General features: G+C 44.9%; 1 protein-coding gene across 1 annotated transcript; it reads left to right on the top strand.

Moving 5' to 3' along the window:
* Positions 1-20,594, top strand: LOC133339714 (interferon-induced very large GTPase 1-like). The gene is made up of 3 exons (XM_061547866.1): positions 1-48; positions 13,095-13,194; positions 15,127-20,594. The coding sequence occupies exon 3, from the start codon at positions 15,130-15,132 to the stop codon at positions 17,662-17,664; it is 2,535 nt and encodes an 844-aa protein (XP_061403850.1). The 5' UTR covers positions 1-48; positions 13,095-13,194; positions 15,127-15,129; the 3' UTR covers positions 17,665-20,594.
* The last annotated feature ends 4,602 nt before the right edge of the window (positions 20,595-25,196 follow it).

Genomic DNA, 25,196 nt, shown 5'->3' with positions numbered 1-25,196 from the left:
GAGCGAATGACTTGCGCCCTACGGCTTTCCTTCCATCACCTGAACATCGTGAGTATTATAAGAGATGCAAGTCAGCTGCACATTGGCCAGTAATAGGCTAAATCTATTGAAATCAGTTACAGGTAAATTATGTACGGTATATATGTTAGAACGTACATTGTATAGACTATGTGTGGTTAATATAGGCTGGCTATTGTAAATCAGATATGTCAACAGGCTATGTTTAAAAAATAATACCATATTAAACTACATGTTAATGTCTAATGGGATAGCGAAGTTAAATAGGTTGAACACATGGCCATGTAATATCGGACTGCATGCAAACACACCAAAATAGTGAAAAATTATAAGTTATTACAATGTAGGCAACAACAAAAAGAATTATGTTTTGAAAATATGTCAGACATTAATCTTGCCTGAACACTTGCACTTACGCTTACCTTGATGTTGGTTTATAATACTATCCATATCCCAAACACAAAATTAGCGACTCCCTTAATAGTCTTGATTTATCAAACGCTTTATCTACTGATATGCCAATCATAGTGCATACTACCTTCTTTGACAGTGTTCGGACATGTGGTCATTAACGAAACATATAGAAACTTTCGTGACTGCAGGGATTCATCTTCTTGGTTCTTTCGGTAAAGTCACGTAGAAGGGACATAATAAAATAATTAAAATAAAACATTATAAAATAAATTATCACGACGTTTCGGCCACAACACAAACAGCCGTCCGCAGGTGAAGAACAAAGCTGTCTGAAAAACAGCGTCGTAATGAACAACGCTAAGCTTGGCAGCTTATACTTAAGCTTTGTCAAGGCACTCTGCCCCTCCCACCCAGCTTAAAATATACGCTGCCAAGCTTAGCAGTGTTCATAGGAGCGCTATCTTTCAGACAGCTCTGTTCTTCACCTGCGGACGGCTGCTTGTGTTGTGGCCGATACGTCGTGAGAATTTTATTTTATTATGTTTTACTTTTATTATTTCCCTTTTATGTGACTTTACCGAAAGAACAAAGAAGATATAAGAAAAGGTTTTACCCTTTCTGGCAATGAAAGAGGTGTTAAGATGTTAAAACACCAAACTGCAACCTTTGCAAGGGTTCATGTCTGCATTAACCACGTACACTTGTGGTGAACAAATTATGCTTAAGTTTAAACACAGGACACAATCTAAACACCAAAGTATGCAAGTGAGGTGTTTATGTGTACGTACATAAATGCACATACAAGTGATGTGGTGTAGACTAAGGTTGCCGCTAGTCAGTACAGGTTTTTCAACCTTTATACGGGTTCGGTTTGTGTAATATCATGGATATTGGACGAATGTATTTCTACTCAAAATTCGCTATATGCAATTTAAATTCACTCATATATGGCTTCGTGATCGGACGTGGGAGACCATTATGTGTGTACGCTATGAACTGTTTGGCAGTTAAGCTGCCCTGTGTGGTTTCGGTTTGTGTGCCCTTTTTCTTGGAACACATCTATAACCACAAAGCGAGGGAAACCTGTATGTGTTGCACTTCAGGCTGCGCCCTTTACAATGAATGTGCAGTATTTAACAGAACATTCCATTGCACGACAGTGACATTAAAGAGCTGTATAAGACGACCTCACCATTAGGGTGCTCTCATTAACAATTTTCTTCTACCACATAACTTATTGCAACACTACAGGCGCAGTCCTTGGCTCTGCAAGCGGCCCAAAAACAAACAAAAAAACGTAATATAATCCTTCTCGTGACACTTAGTGTGCCTCGGTAGGAACTAAACTCTGTTGCCAGTCACGAGGGCAAGTCCCGGAGTCTGCCCGTGCCGAACTAACAAATATGATTGTGTGCTGTTTGTATATAATTTCTAGCTCATGTGATTAATTACCTAGTATACATTACGGCCCGACATTCTCCTCCCACCTTTGCACACGTTTTGCATCCATCGGGTCAGCCTGAGGTCATTCCTGGTTCTGGCTCCGCAGACATCCTGGCACTTGATGTCATAACCCCTATCAAACTCCTCCCTTTGGAGGTCATCCCACGATATGTGTGAACACAGACACACTTAATTGCCCCTAGGTGTTGTGTGAGTCTGTAGCCATTTTTATTGTGAAACGACTTTTCTCCCTCGTTAGGTCGACTCATCCTTAAAATTAATTCCTGCTGCAGCATGCAATGACAGTCACTGGGAAAACAAAGGCGGTTGGCAGGCTCTGGTTATACCCCTGGAATACATGCATTTTTTGTCGTGGAGAATATACGTTATTCGTATTACGTATATTTTCTGAATGATCCTTTGGTTCAAGACATCAATACAACACTTCCATACGTCATTATCAAGTTTATATGCTTAACCCAGATCTCATGGCACTTATGTATTGATAAGTGGATGTTAAAAGAACATGTAACTAGTCGTATTCACTACCCCCTGACTATGTGCTGTATTGTCACTTACAGTGAGGGAAAAAAGTATTTGATCCCCTGCTGATTTTGTACGTTTGCCCACTGACAAAGAAATGATCAGTCTATAATTTTAATGGTAGGTTTATTTGAACAGTGAGAGACAGAATAACAACAACAACTATTCAGAAAAACGCATGTCAAAAATGTTATACATTGATTTGCATTTTAATGAGGGAAATAGGTATTTGACCCCCTCTCAATCAGAAAGATTTCTGGCTCCCAGGTGTCTTTTATACAGGTAACGAAGTGAGATTAGGAGCACACTCTTAAAGGGAGTACTCCTAATCTCAGCGTGTTACCTGTGTAGAGGTGTAATTGCGCATGGCTACGAATGTTGAGGTGTGATTATGCATGGCCACGGATGGCCAACAAACACAAGGGGCGGGGTTACGGCCGTACACAAGGGTGGCGCTAGCACCGACGTCCGCATGTGTATCCCCCACGGGCCCCCCCTCGGGGGCGAGTCCTATAAAAGGTGATGAGCTCGAGGGCTCGAGGTCGGGACTCAGCTTTAACCAGAGAAGACGGAAGACCAGCTAGTGTAGGCCCCAGAGCTCCCCTGGCTCGCTGTCCTTATAAGGGCCGACCAGGGCAAGCCGGTGGCGTGGCCCCGAGAGCCCAGACGAAGCTGGTCTGGTGACTCAGGGAGCCGGGATCCCAGCTTAACCAAGCTGGGACAGATAGCCTCCCCTAGTCCCGTAGTGGAGGAATTGGTATAGGTTAAAGGGGTTAGATGTCGAGAATCCCTGTAGCCCAGTGACCTGTACAACTGTGTTGGTGTAATAAATAAGTGTGCCTCCGATCCTGTCGTCAAGCCTCCATATATACTTACTACATCTGGTGTCAGAAGTAAACGTCCAACGATGGACACACGAGGGACGACACGTACCAGGGAGTCGGAGATGGAAGACGCCGCGGCCGATTCTCCACCAGTGATGGCCGGGGTCGAATCGGAGCAGCCGGGGCCGAGTACGCCCGCGCCGCTACGACAGGAGGAGGGGGATGCGTCGGCCGAGGGACTCCGGCTGGCCCACTCCCGCCTGGCGGACCTGCTCTACGCCGCGGCCGCCGTGTTGGAGGAGATCACGCGGCTGGGGGCTGGAGGAGCAGCGCGGGTCGACGACGGCAGCCGGCGCGGGGCGACGTTTCCCGCCACCCCGACGCGGCTCGCGGTCAAATTTCCCGCCATCTCTACAGTACGAGCGGAGGGCGGGGCCGGCCCGCGTCACGTGTCTGCTGAGCGCCAAGCACAAGCCGTGACATCATCAACGCCGGCCGGCGCGTCAACATCAGAGCGACCGGCGATGCCATGTGCACGGCCCGCCCACACTGTATCATCGGCGGGGAGCGACGGAGAGCGTTCTGCGGCCACGGACGCCGCCTTACAACAGCGTCTGCCGCCTCTTAAAGAATTTGTCGGCGCTGACGGAGACTGGGGCGGCTTCAAGAGGCGGTTCATCGCTCATCAAGAGATGGCGAACTGGTCGGACGCCGAGGCTCTACGCGCGCTGCCAGCGATGCTGGACAACGACGCCCTGGCTACCCTCACCTCGGCGCCGAGGGAAAAGCGCGCCACTCTACACCTGGCGTTGCAGCTGCTGTCAGCCGTCTATGGGCCGCCTTCGGACTGCAGGCAGCTGTTCCACGATCGGAGTCGGGGCGCCAACGAGTCACCCCTGGCCTTCCGGACGGCTCTCCTGGCTCTGGCAAAGGCTGCTTTCCCAAGGATGGACGAGGAAGGAGTGGATGCCATGGTGGCAGAGAAGCTGCTGCTACTCGCTGACGAGCTGGACGTCAACGTCCTGGCTCAGGACGACGCGGAGATGTCGTCCCTGCTGGTCGCGCGCCACATCCACGGGGGCTTGCGGTCCCTGCGTCGGAAGGCGGCAAAGGGGGCGGCCGGCCATGCCATGGCGACCACCGCCCTCCCATCGGAGGAGGTCTGCGGGGTGGAGCGGCAAGGGCAATGGAGATCGGCGGCACCGCAGGCTCGGAATGGACCGAGCCGCCAGGAGCAGCCCAGGTCATCTGGGGCGCTCACACGCTGCTACAACTGTGGCCTGCAAGGCCACGTTGCGTCTGGATGCCGGGCTCCCCGTCAGCGCGGGGCGACACCTCGTCAGGACGCCACGCCGTCTCCTCCCAAGCTCCAGCAGAGAAATACGGCGAGTCGCGGCACCTCACACGTTTGGCCCACGCACACATCCGACACACACTCACGCGCGCACCTAAACAGGGTTCCAAATTCCCCGTCCGTCGCGCGCGATTGTTCGGTAATGCGGCGAGCGCTCCAACCGGGTCAGTGGTCGGAGCTCGCCCATCGTGTCGTTGCTGCGTCGGCGGGATCATCTGTCGTGGTCGGTCACATTGATGGGGTAGAGGTGCGGATTTTAATTGACACAGGGGCATCGGCGACCATTATATCTGATTTAATTTATAACATCCTTCCCGTTCAAAGTCGTCCCTTGCTCCCTGTTGACGTGCCGTGCTATGCCGCTAACGGAGGCTCTCTGGGCATTATTGGCCAAATCCGCGCCACTATCTGCATTGGGGACATTAAATTATCCGGCCCTGTTTTGGTTTCCTCCTCACTCGCGGTTCCGTGCCTGTTGGGGACGGATTTTCTGGCCAAAATGCCCATCCGAATCCTTATTGACCAAGGGTGCATTGAGCTCCCGTCGGGCCGACGCGTTACATTTCTGTCTTCCCCCACCACGGAGCGTCGGGCGTTTGCCACCGTGCAGGCGCTCGTCACAAAAACTGTGCGCGTGCCTCCGGGGGCTCAGATGCTCGTCCCTCTTAGGTTGCGTCGGTCGTTTGATGCAGGGGTTGCGGATCGGGGGGTCTTGTTGGGTCCATCTCAGGCCGGGGTCAATGGACCCGATTTGCTCGCGGCTCAGACTATGGTGAGAGGGGATGGGGACCCCTTCATTGCAGTCCTTAATGTGGGATCGCGAACGGCCGTGGTTCCTCAAGGGACCGTGCTTGCACACGCAACGCCGGTGCCCTGTGAGGAACCACTCGTGGGTCAGGTATCCACCGATCCTCCGTCGCGACCGCATTCGGACTCTGATGACGGATGGCTGGATGCGCTTTGCGCGGGTTCAGTGGACCTGTCTGACTCGCAGCGCGCGCAGCTGCGAGTTCTCCTGAGCGAATTTGCTGACGTTTTTAGTCAACACAAATTTGATATTGGTTGTACAAAATTGCTGCGACACCATATTGACACGGGTGACAGCGCGCCGATCCGCCAAAATCCCTTTCGGTTGAGTCCCGCCGAAAAGGATCATGTCAAATCGGCTGTTGATGACATGCTAGCCGCCGATATCATTTCCCCTTCCACCAGCCCGTGGGGCGCGCCGATCGTTTTGGTGAAAAAACACGACGGCTCACTGAGATTTTGTGTTGACTTTCGGCGTCTCAACAAAATCTCTGTGGCAGATGCGTACCCGCTTCCTCGGATGGATGAGTCGCTCGACGCCTTGGCCGGTGCGCGATTCTTTTCCACCCTTGATTTGCTATCTGGATTCTGGCAGCTTCCTCTGGATGACGAATCGAAACCTAAGACTGCTTTTCGTACACCGCAGGGCCTCTTCCAATTTAAACGTTTGCCGATGGGTTTACATTCTGCGCCGGCAACTTTTCAGCGGTTGATGGAATTGGTCTTGGCAGGTTTGCAATGGGATTCGTGTTTGATTTACTTAGACGATGTCATCGTCTTTAGCAAATCCTTCGAGGAACACCTCCAGAGGTTGCGTGCCGTTTTTCTCAAAATGCGGGCTGCCAATTTGAAATTTAAACCACAAAAGTGCCATTTACTCCGCGAATCGGTGCGATATTTGGGTCACATTGTCGGGCGCTCGGGGATATCCACTGATCCCGCCAAAACGGAATGCGTCAGCTCCTGGCCGACTCCCACCTCTGTGGGAGAGGTCAGGAGTTTCATTGGGTTCGCGTCGTATTATCGGCGATTTGTGGCTGACTTCGCTACGATTGCGAAACCATTGCATGCCTTGACGTCCAAGGGAGTCAGGTTTCATTGGGGGCCGGAGGAGGAGGCTGCTTTTCGCGCCCTCAGAAATGCTTTGGTGGGAGCTCCGCCGTTGAATTACCCGGATTTTTCACAACCCTTCTTGCTCGATACTGACGCAAGTAACACGGGCATCGGGGGTGTGCTGTCCCAGCTCATCGGGGGCGTAGAGCATGTGGTGGCTTACGGTAGTCGGGTACTGTCTCCAGCCGAACAGCGGTACTGCGTTACCCGTCGGGAATTATTGGCCATTGTTTATTTCATTCAGCAGTACCGCCCGTATCTGTACGGTCGGCGGTTCACCGTCCGTACAGATCATGCGGCCCTACAGTACGCCCTGCGGGTTCAACAACCATCGGGCCAGTTGTCTCGATGGTTGGAGATCCTCCAAGACTATGACTTTGTCACCACATATCGTAAGGGTGTCCGCCACACGAACGCTGACGCCCTGTCACGATTGCCACCCACTTCGGAGTGCGCGTGCCTGTTGGGTTCGGGGCGTTGTAGGCCCCCGAACGTCACCACCGATTCGGTCCTCGTGGCCGCTACCGATGCGCCTTCGGCTTCGGGTCCTATCGAGCAAGAAGGGAGGGATTCGTTGCTGGGGTTGCCGGTCGCGGAATGGGGACGCCTCCAAATGGAGGACACCTCCCTCCTCGCTTTGCGCCGTCGCGTCGGGGGGGCTGGTCAGGGGGCGGAAAACGTTGACTCGTGGGGGTTGTTCCAGGGTCTTTTGATGCACTGGGATGGAAAAACCCGGCGCCAGCGGCTTGTGGTGCCTGTTGCTTTAAGGGGTAAGGTGGTATGGGCTGTTCATGAGCGGCTTCTGCACTTGGGGGTTCACAAGACCTTTGCCACGCTCCAGCTGGATTTCTTCTGGCCGGGCATGGAAAAGGACGTGGGGGATCTCTTGGGGTCATGCACGCAATGCGCGCAGAGGAAGCCGCCTGCGAGGGGGTCCAACCCTCCCCTGCAGTCCATAAAAGTTTCCCGGGTTAACGAGCTCGTCGCTCTGGACATACTTGGGCCATTTCCCGCTACGCCCAGGGGCAATAGGTATTTACTAACGGGGGTTGAATACTTCACGAGATGGCCTATGGCCTGGCCCCTGGCGAACCAGTCGGCAGCAGCCATCGCGGAGGCCTTTGTCCAGGGCTATGTCCTCGACAAAGGTGCTCCGGAACGGCTGCTTACTGACCAGGGTAGGAATTTTTCTGGTAAACTCCTACGTGAGGTGTGCGACCTCTTGGATACGGAGAAGGTTCGGACCTCTCCGTATCACCCACAAACTGACGGGATGGTGGAACGGCTGCATCGGACCATCACGTCCATGCTGTCCCAGCAGGTGTCGGTATCCCAGACGGATTGGGACCTCCGCATAGCCGGTGTGTTGCAGGCCTACAGAATGGCTCCTCATGCGGCCACCGGATTTTCCCCTTTCTTTTTGATGTATGGGCGCGAAGTTAACCCCCCTGTGGCGACCCAGCTGAAGCTCTCGGCGCTCCCGGCGAAGTCTAACTTGTCCGAACACATTAAATTTAACATCGCTAAATTGTCTGAGGCACGGGAAGCGGCCGTGCAAAATTCTGAACTCCGCCAGAAGGCGAACGAGAGGCTTCGGTTGGGGCGGGTGCAGGTGGTCAAATGGGAACCAGGGGACAGGGCGTGGTTGCACTGTCCTCAGGTGCCGCTGGCAACCTCGTCGAAATTGGTACGGCCGTGGCGGGGGCCAGTGGAGGTCGTGCAGGTTTTGCGGCCGCAATGTGTTCGCGTCAAATGGGGGAGGCGCCGGTGGTATGTGCACCCCTCAAGGTTAAAACCATTTGTCGCGCCGCCCCGTGGTTCACACACACACACGCATGGCCAAACGTGTGAGGGTGTCGCCGACTCCCCGTCATCGCTGCACTCGCCTAACCAGACGCCAACTGTTCCGTCCCCAGGTGAAACAGGAGTGACGGGTCCACACCCACCAACCCCTCCCGAAGGGGTCGGGGGTCACTCGGCAGCGACGCCTGACTCTCTTGCACCCGGACCGTCAACAACCGGCACTGAGCGTGCCAGGACGGGCCCTTGTGACGGGCCCGCCGCGCGGACGCGCGCCAAAACGCGCAGACTATTGTGAGGTCGGCCGTTGGGGGGCCTTGCGGACAATGGGAGGGGTGGCGTCCGGAGTGTGTGTATATATGTTGGTTTTGGGGTAATTATTCGGGGGGGGTGCGTCGGGTTATTTTTTTTTCTCTCTCTCTCTCTCTCTTCCTGTTGTTGTTCTTGTTAAGGTTCTCTTGTTCTTGTTAAAAATTATGCGAGGCACACACACGGGGTTTTTGTGAGGGATGCACCTTTATTCTGATTTTTTTTTGGTTTTTTTTGCAGCCAGGGACGGCTGCGAGCTGTACAGGGGGGGGTGATGTAGAGGTGTAATTGCGCATGGCTACGAATGTTGAGGTGTGATTATGCATGGCCACGGATGGCCAACAAACACAAGGGGCGGGGTTACGGCCGTACACAAGGGTGGCGCTAGCACCGACGTCCGCATGTGTATCCCCCACGGGCCCCCCCTCGGGGGCGAGTCCTATAAAAGGTGATGAGCTCGAGGGCTCGAGGTCGGGACTCAGCTTTAACCAGAGAAGACGGAAGACCAGCTAGTGTAGGCCCCAGAGCTCCCCTGGCTCGCTGTCCTTATAAGGGCCGACCAGGGCAAGCCGGTGGCGTGGCCCCGAGAGCCCAGACGAAGCTGGTCTGGTGACTCAGGGAGCCGGAATCCCAGCTTAACCAAGCTGGGACAGATAGCCTCCCCTAGTCCCGTAGTGGAGGAATTGGTATAGGTTAAAGGGGTTAGATGTCGAGAATCCCTGTAGCCCAGTGACCTGTACAACTGTGTTGGTGTAATAAATAAGTGTGCCTCCGATCCTGTCGTCAAGCCTCCATATATACTTACTACACCTGTATAAAAGACACCTGTTCACAGAAGCAATCAATCAATCAGATTCCAAACTCTCCACCATGGCCAAGACCAAAGAGCTCTCCAAGGATGTCAGGGACAAGATTGTAGACCTACACAAGGCTTGAATGGGCTACAAGACCATCGCCAAGCAGCTTGGTAAGAAGGTGACAACAGTTGGTGCGATTATTCGCAAATGGAAGAAACACAAAAGAACTGTCAATCTCCCTCGGCCTGGGGCTCCATGCAAGATCTCACCACGTGGAGTTGCACTGATCATGAGAACGGTGAAGAATCAGCCCAGAACTACACGGGAGGATCTTGTCAATGATCTCAAGGCAGCTGGGACCATAGTCACCAAGAAAACAGTTGGTAACACACTACGCCGTGAAGGACTGAAATCCTGCAGTGCCCGCAAGGTCCTCCTGCTCAAGAAAGCACATATACATGCCCGTCTGAAGTTTTCCAATGAACATCTGAATGATTCAGAGTACAACTGGGTGAAAGTGTTGTGGTCAGATGAGACCAAAATGGAGCTATTTTGGCATCAACTCAACTCGCCGTGTTTGGAGGGGGAGGAATGCTGCCTATGGCCCCAAGAACACCATCCCCACCATCAAACATGGAGGTGGAAACATTATGCTTTGGGGGTGTTTTTCTGATAAAGGGACAGGACAACTTCACCGCATCAAAGGGACGATGGACGGGGCCATGTACCGTCAAATCTTGGGTGAGAACCTCCTTCCCTCAGCCAGGGCATTGAAAATGGGTCGTGGATGGGTATTCCAGCATGACAATGACCCAAAACACACGGCCAAGGCAACAAAGGAGTGGCTCAAGAAGAAGCACATTAAGGTCCTGGAGTGGCCTAGCCAGTCTCCAGACCTTAATCCCATAGAAAATCTGTGGATGGAGCTGAAGGTTCGAGTTGCCAAACGTCAGCCTCGAAACCTTAATGCCTTGGAGAAGATCTGCAAAGAGGAGTGGGACAAAATCCCTCCTGAGATGTGTGCAAACCTGGTGGACAACTACAAGAAACGTCTGACCTCTGTGATTGCCAACAAGGGTTTTGCCACTAAGTACTAAGTCATGTTTTGCAGAGGGATCAAATACTTATTTCCCTCATTAAAATGCAAATCAATGTATAACATTTTGACATGCGTTTTTCTGGATTTTTTTGTTATTCTGTCTCTCACTGTTCAAATAAACCTACCATTAAAATTATAGACTGGTAATTTCTTTGTCAGTGGGCAAACGTACAAAATCATCAGGGGATCAAATACTTTTTTCCCTCACTGTAACAATATATCATATTACCAAAGGTAACTTTTTAATACCATGATGTTTAAGAATGTTCATATGCATGGTTGGCATTTGAACGCTTCAACTTTCCAGGCACCAGGGTTTGTTAATTCACAGAGTGAAAAGGCAAGGGGCATACTTGTCTCTCTGCCCTGGATTTGCCCTTGGGTGAGCAGCGAGTTTATGGTGTTTTGCCATGGGTCCACCCTTGCGTATATTCTCTCTCATGAAATTTCCTGGGTCACTCCCTGCCCATGCAAGAGTGATTCCTTTATGGCCTGTCATGAACTACTTCCTCCTTCGCTACACGAGTTCGGTTAATTCCCGGAAAGCAAAATGTACTGCGTCTTCTAGGCCCTCCATCGATGTCTAATTTATTATGATTACCCACTTCTCATTCTAATGCTGTTGTGGCTTCGCCATCTGGTTTTCCCGACTTCTGGCATGCAGTGAACGCATATTTGTCTGTCAGGAACTGCGACATTCAAAATAGACAAAACATTAAAAACAATTATAACAGGCATACAGTCCATCTAGGGCTGAACGTTTTGGGGAAAATATCTAATTGCGATTTTTCTGACATGTTGCGATTGCGATTTGATTTGCGATTAATTTGTTTAAGTCAAGCTTCAGTTCAATGTTCACTGTGTTAATAAATTTGTAAACATGTGATGGAGCATTACCACATGATACCATCTACTTTTAACTGCTCTAATGCAAGGATGAGAACTTAAAATATATGAATTGCTTTTAACATGTATTTATTAAAATGTTTTTAATCAAATAGAACAAGCAAACATAGAACAATTGCTAAGTTAAATAAATAAAGTTATTATAATAAAAAAATCAAACAATTTCAATCAGAAAGTAAAAGGACTTTTCAAATCGCCAAAAATTGCGGCCTTTGAGATTTGCTAATCGCATTGTTTCAAATTGCGATTTCGATTTGAAATCGATTCATCGTTCAGCTCTAAGTCGACCCTTTCACGTCGCAGGGGTTAGGTGCGCAGCCCCCCCGCGATCTGGAAAAAAACGCGTTAAATGTTTTGGTCCCCTTGGCGAACGACGCGAGCACCTCCAGCCGGGGGGTTCGGGGGAGGGGCTGTGAGATATCACGCGAGAGGCTGCCGTAAACAAGCTTGGCATCCTCCAAACCAACGCGCAAACTAACTTTTCACAAAATTTTACTTAAACAAAAATTGTGTATATTTATGGTTTTAAACAATACATATGTAATATCTCAATAATGGCGGGAGACGAGTTGACGGGGCAGCACTTATTTATTAACACTGGTGCAACAGTAACAGGCACAGCCGAGATAACGCCTACGCTACGCGTGCCTAACTCGGCCACGCACTCAGGCTCTCCGGCTACGCTCTCCCCACGGAGAGCTATCGGACCCGCCTTGCCAGGGCACAGGTCTCGACCACTGGGTTACACAGCCCGGCCCTTACAAGGACGTCGGGCCGTGAATCCCAAGGCCTCGCCTCTGAGCCTCACAGAGTCCCGGCCCTTACAAGGGCAGCGGGGCTAGGGGTCTCAGGGCCTTATCTCTTCCTCCGTCTTCTGTCTTCACTGGTTAACGACTCCCCGAGTGCTGCCGCACATTGCCTTACATAGCCCTCCGCTCCAGGGGGCGGGGCCTATGCGGACCGCGATGTGGACACCCGCCTGCGGACCGTGATGTAGCCACCCACCACAAGCTGTCTCACGATCCTCCCCGCCAGCACGTACCACCACTACACATACAATGATAGTATGTGATGCATTTGTGCGTTACTAAACTCTTTGTGTGTCATTTGCTGGACTTCGCATGTCGTCTGCGGTTTTCGCAAAACACCCAAAAACTCCCCAAAATTATTCCCATTTTATTTCTTATGCCGACCCCGCGATATATCGAAACCGCGATGGGGAAAGTCGCGATGCATAAAGGTCGACTGTATATACAATAAGGAGCCAGGGTGAGCTGGCTTTGTTGCTCATATAGACACGCAGTGAACTATTGATCACCATCGTCCATATCACCAGGATTGTTTTCAGGCAAGGAATGGTCCTTGTGAGCTTCCACATTAAGTCCTTAATCCAGGCTGTGTTATAGGCCGATGAGAAGTCCACACATCCCGCTTGTTCTCCAGGGATCACTGACTCGACGAGGGAGCTGATCCTCTGGAGGATGATGTTCAGATTAACTTATAATTAGATGCTGTATCAATGTGTATGTTGTTGTAATAACCTTTAAATGAAAGTCTATGTGAGTCAGTAAACTCATGCATAGTTCACAGTTATCTGAAACTGTGGTTGCTTTGTAGTGGACTTTGAAAATAAGTAATCACGTGTTTGGTTTGTTTATATTTTCAAGCTGGACACAATGCAACTCCACCGCACCCTCGCACTTGTCTGTCTATAAAGAGGGTCAGGAAGAGAGTTCCAGCCTCCTTTGTGCTCTGAGCAAGCGAAAGGTGAGTCCATGAGATGGTCAACTCTGGCACTTGCATTGTGAAGATTTAGGTTGCTTTTAGCATCACGACTGGAATGTCTCTGTCATGTAAATGGCATGTTTAATTATGCAATTGTAGTAAACAAATAATTGAAATCATATTCTTCGGGTCTTTCTGTAACGTCATGTAGAATAGTCCAAAGACAATTACAAAGAATAAAAAAAAAACTACGACATTTTGATCGCAACACACGCGGTCGTCACCAGGAAAAGGGGGTTAGCTTCTAAAGACAATTGTTTATAAAGGTTTGAAATGGGCATAGCCCAAATGTCAGCAGCCAATGTTAATGTAAGTGGTGGGCAGTGACTGCGGCGTTGGCGGGTTTTCCACCAATCATTGGTGCTGGCCATTATATTCATGAATTGATATTTGTTTTCGTTGTAAAGCATTTTATGCATATAATAATTGCTATTCACAGCTTCAAAATGGATTACGCATTCGAAAAAAAAACACTTAATACAGAATTAAGGAGATTGCAGTCAAAACATATAACTGTTCATATGATACTGTAGTTTTGATGAGCTTAAATGCAGACGTACACATTTTTTCATTCAAAGAAGAGTATACCATTCTATGCCAGCACGCGGATAGCAAGTTACAGAAAAGTTGGTTACACTTTTGGTGCTGTCATTAACCAACCTAAACATCAGCTCACCACCTGTATGAGGCAAGGACTAAAGGCCCGTGCTCTTAAGTCCAGTACCACAAGTAACGGCACATGCATAATAACCGTCATGGTTGGCCATGTGATGGTAATCAATGTATACAAGCCCCCGAAAAAAAAAATGGCCATCACCACTTCAGCAGCCACTACAATTAATAATGTACTGAATAATAGATTATCACCTAGGGATAATGTAATGTACAATATCACATAGGGATGATGTAATGTACAATATCACATTGGGATAATGTAATGTGATGTCGAACACATTTTCCCTATGCGATCGATTGACCCCAGTGTGATTGTAGCTTTGAGAAGTGCCTAAGACCACCCTACTCTCGCACAGGGGCACACAGTGTGTGCACACAGTGTGTCCGTGTATGGCCTTAGCTCACTCTGGCACAAAGAGCATTGGCTTTCAGATCAAGATGTCATCACGGTCAAAGCTCTTGATACCACCACACCTTAGCACCACCACTTTTAACCTCTACCAGATCCTGCAATTGCACAGTAGACACACGATCTCTAAGACCAGACCTAATAGTATTCCCCCACCTGTCAACTCCAAGCGCCGCACCAGTTTTTTCTATACATGACGTTGGCCCCACCCCAGTACACCCCTTACTATCACCTCTAGGGGCCGGTGTAGCATTGGATAAAGACCGACTTTTATCAACATTTGCATTGGGAAATGACATGCAGCCAAAAACGTTCTCAATTGGAAAGTAGTTTTTTGAGGAAAAGAGTTTCGGGCCAAGTGGCATGAGAACCACGTGTGGAGCTTGAGCACAGGAGCTGGGCAGGATTGATCCATTAGCTATGGTGCCATGGTTTAAGTGCTGCTTGTTATAGCACGGTAAGTTAAAACACTTTCCATTAGTCTCCTAAATAAATTGGGCCCGTTGCATGAATGAATTTCGTACTGTTATATTCCAAATTTCAACATGCAACGGCTTAATCAATTGTTTATATTTAATTTGTATTATTAAAAGCGTAGATAAGCATGGTAGGTATAAGGGAATACTTTATTTAATATTCATGTTCTTCATTTAATATTTCTCACAGATGTTTGACATTAAAATAAGTGATGAACTTTGGTTATTCGTCTAAATATTTGTTATGCTATGATTAAACACAACATTCAATATTCAACTGAATTATACATTGATTTGTATTATTGTTAAATGTTGTATTACTAATTAAGGACGGTGTCTATGTGTGTATTCAAGGCTATGTCTGAAGAGGAGGAACACGACATAAAAGCTGTGGATGAGCTTGCCAAAGTACTTAGAGACTTAGGTCTTAATACAACTTTTTGGATTCCAAAACTACGAAATATTTTGGATATCACCAATGTAAAAGCATTGCAATATTTTGGCCCTGAGGAATTTGAAATCATAGAACCACATTGCCGGCATTCATGGGAGAAAAAGGCATTGTGTAAGTTAGTGGAAATGTCGGGCAATGAAGTTGTTTTAAAACAATCACAACAATGTGAGCCAATTGGAAATAAACAGAAGCAAGATGCACCAACAAAGCAGCATCCGGAACAAATCCATCAGAAAAGATTAATTCACAGTGGTGAGGCCAACGTAGAGACTGAGACAGAGCAGCAAATGGAATTGAAAAGAGCAAAAGAACCCCCATTGTGGGATGGCAGCCATTCCAATGATATGGCAAACACTTCTCTAAAGCAGTTAAATTTAGCAGACATTTCAACTTTACGTGGGACTATTTCACGTCTAAGTCTTTTACAAAATGCATCTAAAGGACTTGCTTTGGAGGGGGTGTATCGAACTGGTCAAATAAAGGATAGGCTAAAGAAAAGAGGCAAACTCTTAAACATCCCAATGTCGTTTGATCTTGCTGGGCCAGTACATCAGCCGATGATAAATAAACAAGAGTTTTCATCATCTGAAGAGGAAAACATATTTGAGACAGCAGTGGAAATAATGGGATTCAATACCATAACGACAGAAGAAGGTTTCCTACTGGCCTTGAATGAAGAAATCAACTCGCGGCATAGCAAGGCATTACACAATGAAAAAAAGCAACAAGAAAATCTCACGGATACCTGCATTCATAGCGCCAAATACCTGTACCTACCACTTGCCTCAGGAAGTCTTGACTTTAATCAACTCAAGCTCTCTGATGAGGCGTTGGAGGAATTACAAAGCGTTGAAAACACTTTAAAAACCGCGAAGGATTCTTTTAAAACGCATGTGCTAAGAAACAGGTTAAGAAGTTTTTTTGAGAAATTTGGCTCTCATGCCCATACAGGTCCTGTCCACTTTGGTGGGATTTTTAAGTGGAAAGCATCAGCAGAGGGAATCAGCTCCGATGAGAAAAAGGAAGACAGAAATATGCTATCGGAGGCAGTGGAAAGGTATTCCACTTCTGCCTACAACATCAGTGGCAGTGCAGGTGGTGTGAGCATGATGGCATCCGAATTTACCACGGAATTTTCTGAAAAATACAATGCTCCACTTCTTAACAAGGTGACATTTTTCGTAGGTACAATAGGTGGACCACCTGGCATTTGTTCTCTTCAACAATGGAAAACCGACATTGTATCCAACACCAAGACGTGGTCTGTCATTGATCTAGGCACATCATTGGTTCCAGTGTGGGACATTGTCAAGTTTAACCACAAGGATGATTTTCAAAATACCTTGATAGCTAGCAGGCTCAAGGAGGCATACACACTTTTGACAAACCAAAATCCAAATTTTTGTCTAGAGGATATATTGGTCTCTGCTAATTCTAAAGCCAGGTCAGTGATGCAAGATATTAAACATTGGCAAGAATCCGACATGGAAAATAATTTAAAAAAGATACTTGATTTGAAAAAAACGTTATATGATGAAACTAAAAGCAATTTAACTTGGATAAACACCTGTTTATCTCACCCAGCCCTCCAATCATTTTTGTCAAATCTTGTTACAGCACCTACCAAAACGGTGAAAATCACAAAGCTTATGCGGTCTATTATGGAGCCAAACAGCTGTGACGTTGACAATTATCCACAATTCGCCTCCAGTATGCAGTGGCTGAATGAGTCTGAAGGAGTCCCTACTCAATTATCTGACTTTAAAGATCTCGTGAACATCTTAACAACAGCAGAAGATAATTTAAAAATTGACTTTTCACCAACTTATTCAAAAAAACATGAAAAAAGAAACAAAGAAATCACACATGCATTTAATTCATTCTGTCAATCACTGAGAACAACAAAACTCATCGAACAAGAGCTACTCGTAATTTCAGTTGCTTCTGCTGTTGGCTACTGTGTAAAAGAAAGACGATTTCAGCATCCCCTGGATTACGACAACATTGATCATCTTCAACGTGCACTAGAGTCAGCTTACAGAGAGTACTCAAGACTAATGCAACAAGACAAATCCAGAGCTCAGGCATACGTGTTACGGACAGGATTGTCTAATGCACGGACTCTTGTCGAAAAGCGAAAACAGTTCGATTTCATGAGATCCCAGGTCGAAGAAACAATGTGTGCTGAAGTTTCCCATGTGATTAAATGCAGTGAAATAGGGCCAACTGACTGGAATAAACTTGATATGATGCTGGAATCCATTATCGCTGGAACTTTCATAGAACAAACATGTAGTTCAAATAAAGAATGTACGATACGAAATACAGGAATAATTTCCCAGGGGGGATGGAAAGAGGACACATATTCAAGGCAAGAAGAATTACAAAATAAACCATCTATTCAACCACGAAGAAATAATGATGATGAAAGTTCATGAATCTGCTTGAAAGACTCTCACTGATAAAATACTACCCCAAGGAATTACACACAAGTGATGTATGTGTTATCAACAGGTCTCCAATTCAAACTAACCCTGATCGATGCACAGCACAAGAACTTTCTCTTTATTATCTGCAAAAACTGATGATGATTGACTATCGAGCAAGATGTGTTAGTTTTCAGTGTGAAAATCAAAACCAAGGCAAATTAAACAACTTATCTCAGTCCACAAATACAAATAAAAGCCCTAATAGTGATAGCTTCTTTTCTGATGATAATGACGTAATAAATAACAGCGATGGGCCTAGGACAAACACTGAAACCCACATTCACCCTATGGACTTACAAATGACAATTTTCCATTGTGGAGACAATTTTGTAAGGCAGTACATTTACACCAAACTTTCATTCATCCAGTTCGCACTTCCGCTTTTAGTTCCAAATCCTTGTCGTTCAGAAATAGAATTCCCTATATGGTCATTCAGACAGATTAAAAAGAGCTGGAAATACCGTGATGCATCTACCAAAAAAGTGCAATCTAAAAACTGTGCAATCATTGATGCCAACACTGCACTCGTGTCCTTCGTAAGATTTGGTGAATCACCCGCATCAAAATCTCAGATAATGAACTCTCTACTCGGCAATCAAACGCATCGAGTTTTCTTTCATAGATACTGCCGAGGCAGCAGCAGGAATGGTCAACTAATGAAAGGAGTTGCAGAGATCGCCTGGTATCTTCCAGGTGGGAAGGACGATGATGTATTTAATGACTGCATAGCATTCACTAATCTCCACGGAGATGCAAGAGAACACAAAACACAGGTGAAATTTTTACATGAGATTTCGTCTATAAATGTTATATTACTGTCAGATGGTGATCGCGATGAAGAAGGCAAACGTATCTTAGACGAATGTTTGAGTTCCCCAAAGCCGCTAATTTGCCTCTGTGCTGACAAAAGGAGAGTTTCCAGTGGAGTATCTGGAACAAACGCGAAAATTGCTGTCGAGAATCGAAATGAGGCTGAGTTAATCGATGAATTGACGTCAATAATCAAATTGTTTTTAGACAATTCAGAAAGAAAAATTAGCATCGAAGCTTTCTCAGCTATTGCAAGACAGCATAGCTGCATTGTTGATGAAGATGATAAACAATGTGAAGAGGGCAAGGGTATGGCGAAAGTTTTGCTGAGTCTTATAAGTGACAATCCACTGTGTTCCATAAAGGAGAAATTTTTGCCTCTTCAAGGGAAATTGTGGCAGTCGTGGTGCAAGAAAGACAAAGAATTGACTCGCATGATGGTAAGGGGGGGGCAAAGTGTTGAGGAATACAAAAGTAATATTTTAGGAGAAAAAACACGCATTAGGAAAGCACAGCTTGAAAAAGCATTTCCTCTTAACGAATTTATGAGATCATTGATTGAAAATTTGAACCATAAGTCATGCACAGTAAAAACATACTTTCTGCATTGGTTACGCATATACTTAGATTATATGTTTGCAGATCGCTTATCACAACTTCATCTCATTTATCATCAGGCCTGGATGGCAATAATAGCGTTGAAAAAACAATGTTTTAACACGAGTATCATTGCTATAAAGCAATCAGAGTTGGATAAAATATCAGAAGAACTTGATGCCTCTTCCTTTGGAATTGATCACGTTTTTAGGGAAGTTGGTCAGATCTATGAAGCTTCACAGACAATGCCATCAGTTAACAAACTCCCAGCTACTTTGCCCAAGATTGCTGCAGAAATGATGATCTCTGGATTTCCTCTTGAACTCATGGATGGTGATGCTGTACATGTCCCTCTCATTTGGATTAGCTCAATCTTGGACAGAATCATTGATGAAATTGGGAACGTGAAGCTGTTTGTTATCTCAATACTGGGAATACAGAGCAGTGGGAAGTCCACGCTACTCAATGCCATGTTTGGTCTCCAGTTTCCTGTTGGCAGTAGGAGATGCACCCGAGGGGCCTACATGCAGTTAGTGAAGGTGGAGGCAGAGTTCAGTAAACAGCTGGGATATGACTTTGTGTTGATAGTCGACACAGAAGGACTGCGTTCTGTAGAGCTGTCAAATACAACACATAGTCATGACAATGAGCTGGCGACGTTTGTGATTGGGCTGGGAAACATGACCGTGATCAACATTTTTGGAGAGAACCCTTCTGAAATGCAAGACATTCTACAAATTGCTGTGCAGGCGTTTCTGAAAATGAGGCAGGTGAAGTTATCACCGAGCTGTGTGTTTGTCCACCAAAACGTAGGAGAAGTGAATGCACACCATAAGAACATGGAGGGAAGGAGACGCTTTCAGGAGAAACTCGATGAGATGACCCGCATAGCTGCAGAGCAGGAGCAGTGCGCTGTTGCATCATTTGACGCAGTGATCAGGTTTGACGTGAACTTTCAGATCCGTTACTTTGCTCATCTTTGGGAGGGAGACCCTCCGATGGCTCCGCCAAATCCAAGCTACTGCCAAAATGTTAAAGACCTTAAAGAAATGTTACTTAGAAATGCGACAAAAGAAAAAACAATCAACGTCTTGAAAATATCAGAATTCAAAGCACGCATTAAGAATCTATGGACGGCTTTGCTCGCAAAAAACTTCTTTTCTAGCTTTAAGAACACAATAGAGATCGCAGCTTATACCAAACTGGAAGAAATGTATGGAAAATGGACTTGGGAACTCAGGAGTCATGTTCTTCAGCAGGAAAACAAACTCTATAACAGCATTGATAACAATACAGATACAATGACACGATTACAGATTGAACGAAGAATTTTGTCAAACTATCAGGATATTAAAAAGAAAATGGAAGAACATTTCAATAGCGCAGATGATGCAGAATTCTTGGTTCAATGGAAAGTTAAATTCGAAAAAGGATTTGAAACAGTGAAAGAAGAGCTATTGTCTGATGCTTACAAAAACTAATCTGTCCTGATGGCTCTAAAAAACAAAAAAAGAAATCTCGATCTTCAGAGATCAAGTTACGAAGATCAACTTATTAGAAAGAGCAAGGATTTGGCTTCAAAATTGAGAGAAAAAAATGTTAATGAAGCAGTATGGGACTGGGCTTTTCATGAAATCTGGAAGGATTGGATTAAAGTTATAAAAGACGGTATGACCAGCCCTGCAACGCTTGATGTAAAACAAGAAATTGAAAACCTTATTTACAAAGTTCATGCGAATCAAATTCAACACCTAGAAACAGTGATATGGAACTATCACACAGGGACAGAATTTGACATTAAACAAAACGAACACATGATGAACCCGAAATGGCTTAGATATCTGAGTCACCATTTCAAAGATAAGAATACTAAGTCAATTAAAGAACTAATTATTGAGATAAAATTAAATGTCAATAGATGCATTGCCACCCAAGAGAAACATAAAACTAATTTCAACCCATCCTACATATATGCAATTTTAGAGGTAATGAATTCAGACATACAGAAATTTTCACAATCCAATGAAAAATGTAAGCTCACAGATAAGTTCAAAATTGATTTATCTGTCCACATATTGGCAGAGGTTACGGGGCGATTTCAGAAAATGCATGAGAATTTCCAGAGGGAAAACGATCCATTAGTATACTTCACCAGTAAGAAAGAAAAATACTTCGACAGCTTCAAAATCCGCTGCCAAGGCGCAACGTCCACAACTATTTTTGTGGATTTTTTGTGTAACAAACTGAAAACATCCATTCAACAGGCAGTTTATGATAACGTTTGTGTTAACATTGCAGGCAGGATGAAGTCCACATTCCTGGCATTCAACGGAAATCGATCAAAATTAGAAAACTACATTCTCATAGATTTAGCGAAGAAGAAAGATTTTAAAGCATTTGATGAATATATTCACCATCCAAAAAAACACTTTCAGAAATACATTACGGAACGTGTAGAAGAGTATTGCAAGGGAAACGATAATGAAATAATCCATGAGATGTTAAAGTCAAGTCTTGAGGATTACACAGCTGCAATTACTCATGCAATTAATAAAGCAACTGAAATGGTACAAAACAACGAGTATGATGCATCTTCATGGCTGGATACATTTTGCACACAGCTTGATGACGTCATCAAGCTCCCAAGACACACTTTGGACCAAGGCGACTGCAGCGAAATAACCGATATTGGATTTCTTAAAGAAGAATTAACAAAAGGACTAAAAACCGTGGTTGAAGGATTAAAAGATACATTTTCTTCAACATGCTTAAATGATTTGAAACACGTTCATAACAAACCTTATGAAATACTATTTCGGCAGCTATGTGGGTGCTGGGTGCAGTGCCCGTTGTGTAAAGCCATCTGCACAAACACGATGTCCAATCATGACGGAGACCACTGTTTTCCTTCACCGCCCCAGGGCAGTGAGTGGAGGACATTGGCATGAAACTGATCACTTTGTCATCGACATCTGCACTAGTTTAGTTGCCAGTAACTGCAACATATTTTCTCCAGACAGAAAAATACCATGGAAGGATTATCGTACAGCCGGGCCAGAATATGCTTGTTGGAGCATAACACCAGACTTAACCACACAACCATATTGGAAATGGTTTGTCTGCAAGTTCAAGTCAGACTTAGAAAAGCGCTATAACCTAAAATTTGCGGCGCTGGGAAAAATCCCATCAGATTGGGAATGTATTAAAGAAGATGATGTTATTGAGGATTTAGAGAAACTGTAGTTTGATTAATAAAACTACAAATGAGCATCCTATGTCACAGATGAACTTATGAATACGTGGCTCTGTTTCAAAGTATGCAGATTTAAAATTGGTATGTTATTAATAATAACAACGAACACAAGTCATCATCAAACAGCATAATCTCTAAAATGGCATGGCATTTAACGATCGTTACATGCATGCATATGTACATACATTTAACTTGAGACATTGTGGATGTTATAGTAAACTGATCATCTACATTAGACGTGAACATTTTCGCGCAAAATAAATATATGCATCTTTTAAGTAATTCATAAAGAAATATCTACTGTACAATCATTTTCAATGTGTTTATTCCTCTATACCCCTGTTTTATTTAAACGTGCATTTTGTTTGTGATGCACTTCAAATGTAAATACAAAATTAATAATAGAAATGTCAATGAAAGTGGTAAATTACACATCAGCTAACTACGTGCTTAATATTAAATTGTGTTTCTACTTTAACATTTGTAATTTAAATCTAAAATCAATATTGCATGTTTTAATGGTAAGTTTGTGCTTCAAGTTCCCACAAATACTCACCAGCCTTGCGCTTTCTTCCTCATGTTGGTGTCGGACCCCTATTTCATGAGGCAGAGGATTCTCCTCTGTGTACTGTCTTCTCGAGCTTTAATCAGCTGCCCATCCCCTCTAATGAATGCCCAAGACTGGTATTTTGCCTCTCACGATCGTTCCTTTCAAACTTTTATGTTCATCCAAAATTGCTTCAGCATGAGCATAATAATATATTTCCATGGGATAGCATATGGCCATTTGAAGTCAAATGCAAAGCTGAAAAGTTCTAATATTATCAAGTATTCTGTTCTCAGCATGGATATCTGCCAAATATAACATTTAAGTAAATGTTGAAACATCTTTACCAGTAACTTCTTCTTTGCTGCTTATTTCCCTTTTCAGCAGCAATTCTGTCTTGCTGAATGCCATTTTCCCATTAAAATAATGATATCACCATTACGCACAATTACTTTCGTTTGCTCTCCAATTAAACGTTCAGACCCTATCAATAATACATATCTGAGTAAATACAACACAATTTCAGCAAACCTCAGGGTACTGTAAATCCATAATGGCAACAAATGCTTCCAATGACTGGAAAGGCACCACATGGGACACACAAATTAGCTGGGTTTACAAGGCTCATTTAATTTACTAAATTAAAGAACATTGTACTGTCAGAACTGCAAATGTAAACAACAGAAACAGAAGAAAGCTCTTGAGACTGTTAGGAAACTAATCAAATAGAACCAGTCAAGAAAATCAGCAACATAAGAAATGTTTAGCAACTTCTTTGCAAATAGTAACACAAATTTACGCGATCTAACCCAAAAAACCTCTATTATGGAAGATATTTGTCGCGAAAGCATACGTGTTAAACTGAGTAACACAAACAGGCAGCCAATATGACTCCCTACAATATCAATGTTGCTGAAATGATGTGCTTCCAAAATGTCGTGTCGCTGATGGGATGTGAAAAAACATTTGTTGAATGGTCATGTTGAGGTTCAGATATTGGAGAGATGTGTATTGTGACCCTATTGATTTTAAAACGTTTATTCGATTAATGATGTTATGATACAAAGTAGACAATTGACAGTAAGGTTGGCAGCATGCTGTGAAATATCTGTCTAAGACCAGAGGAACTTATTAACCACATTTTCTAGGGCACAGTCGACGTTAAGAGAGGTTGGCCAATGATCAACATCGTGCCTAAGACGTAAATATAAAATGCATACATGTAGATCACAAGAGACTGATGAAGGTGGAATCGGTTGATACATTACTGGCACACCTACATCATTACAAGTTAAATAAACAAAACTCACATTCGTAGTTCAACCCTTATGCACTCTTTATTACTGACCTCTGTTTGTGCTATGAAAAAGTGCCGTTATCACAAATAATCTGTTTTATATATATAAAAATGTGTATTTGTGGCAGTGCTATTGCTTTATTAAGCTGAACGTTTAGTAGCTGATGATAATGACGATAACAACATTTTCATACGTGGACATATAATAGCACAGGTTGGTAAATGTTAAGAAATAATAACAGTTTTGCATACAATCAATACAATTTCTTCGTTTGATGCATCGAAGTCAATATGATGTATGACTTGAGGGGAGGACTTGTGCATTAGAATGTTTTTAGGTGATATCCAGATAAGCGTATTAGCAAATATTGTCCACGCTGCCTACTCATCTTCCTTTCCTCCAGATCCATTGTATGTTATTGCAAGGTCTACATTATTTTTAACACCACAATTCGCATAGCATGAATATGGTTTTACAAAGGAAAAAACTGCATATTAAGTGTGACATATCATAAATATCAATGGACAAAAGCAAACAACTTTAAAATGTAAATGCTGAGTGTAAGCCGGATCAACAAAACGACAAATTCAGAGGTCCTATAAATACCAACGAATAGGCTGAGATCAATAAGTAGAACAACCCATCATCATCTGGGCATTGTTTGGAATCCAGGCTGCAGGAAGACCTCACTTTGAAGGGATATGGAAGGCGATGAAGAATACGACATAGATGGATTCATAAAAGCAACGAATAAAAGTGGCATCATTGCTGACGAATGCTTCAGAAGAGTAGAGGAGAGGAAATATCAAGTTCTACAACTGCCAACCGCTTCCAAAGACATCACAAATAATTGACTTTTCACATAATTATTTTACACGAAGCTTCATATTTTACATTAACAACTTTAAGTTACTTACGTCCATTGCCAATTTGGTCATTGTAAATAAGGTGCGTGAGCAATTGGGAGTCGTTCTGG

Source organism: Lethenteron reissneri, unplaced genomic scaffold (assembly GCF_015708825.2).
Source record: "Lethenteron reissneri isolate LAM-NWPU_2019-01 unplaced genomic scaffold, ASM1570882v1 scaffold_213, whole genome shotgun sequence".
Lineage (NCBI taxonomy): Eukaryota > Metazoa > Chordata > Hyperoartia > Petromyzontiformes > Petromyzontidae > Lethenteron > Lethenteron reissneri.
The sequence above is the reverse complement of the archived record's forward strand: the minus strand, read 5'-3'. Positions and strand labels throughout refer to the sequence as shown.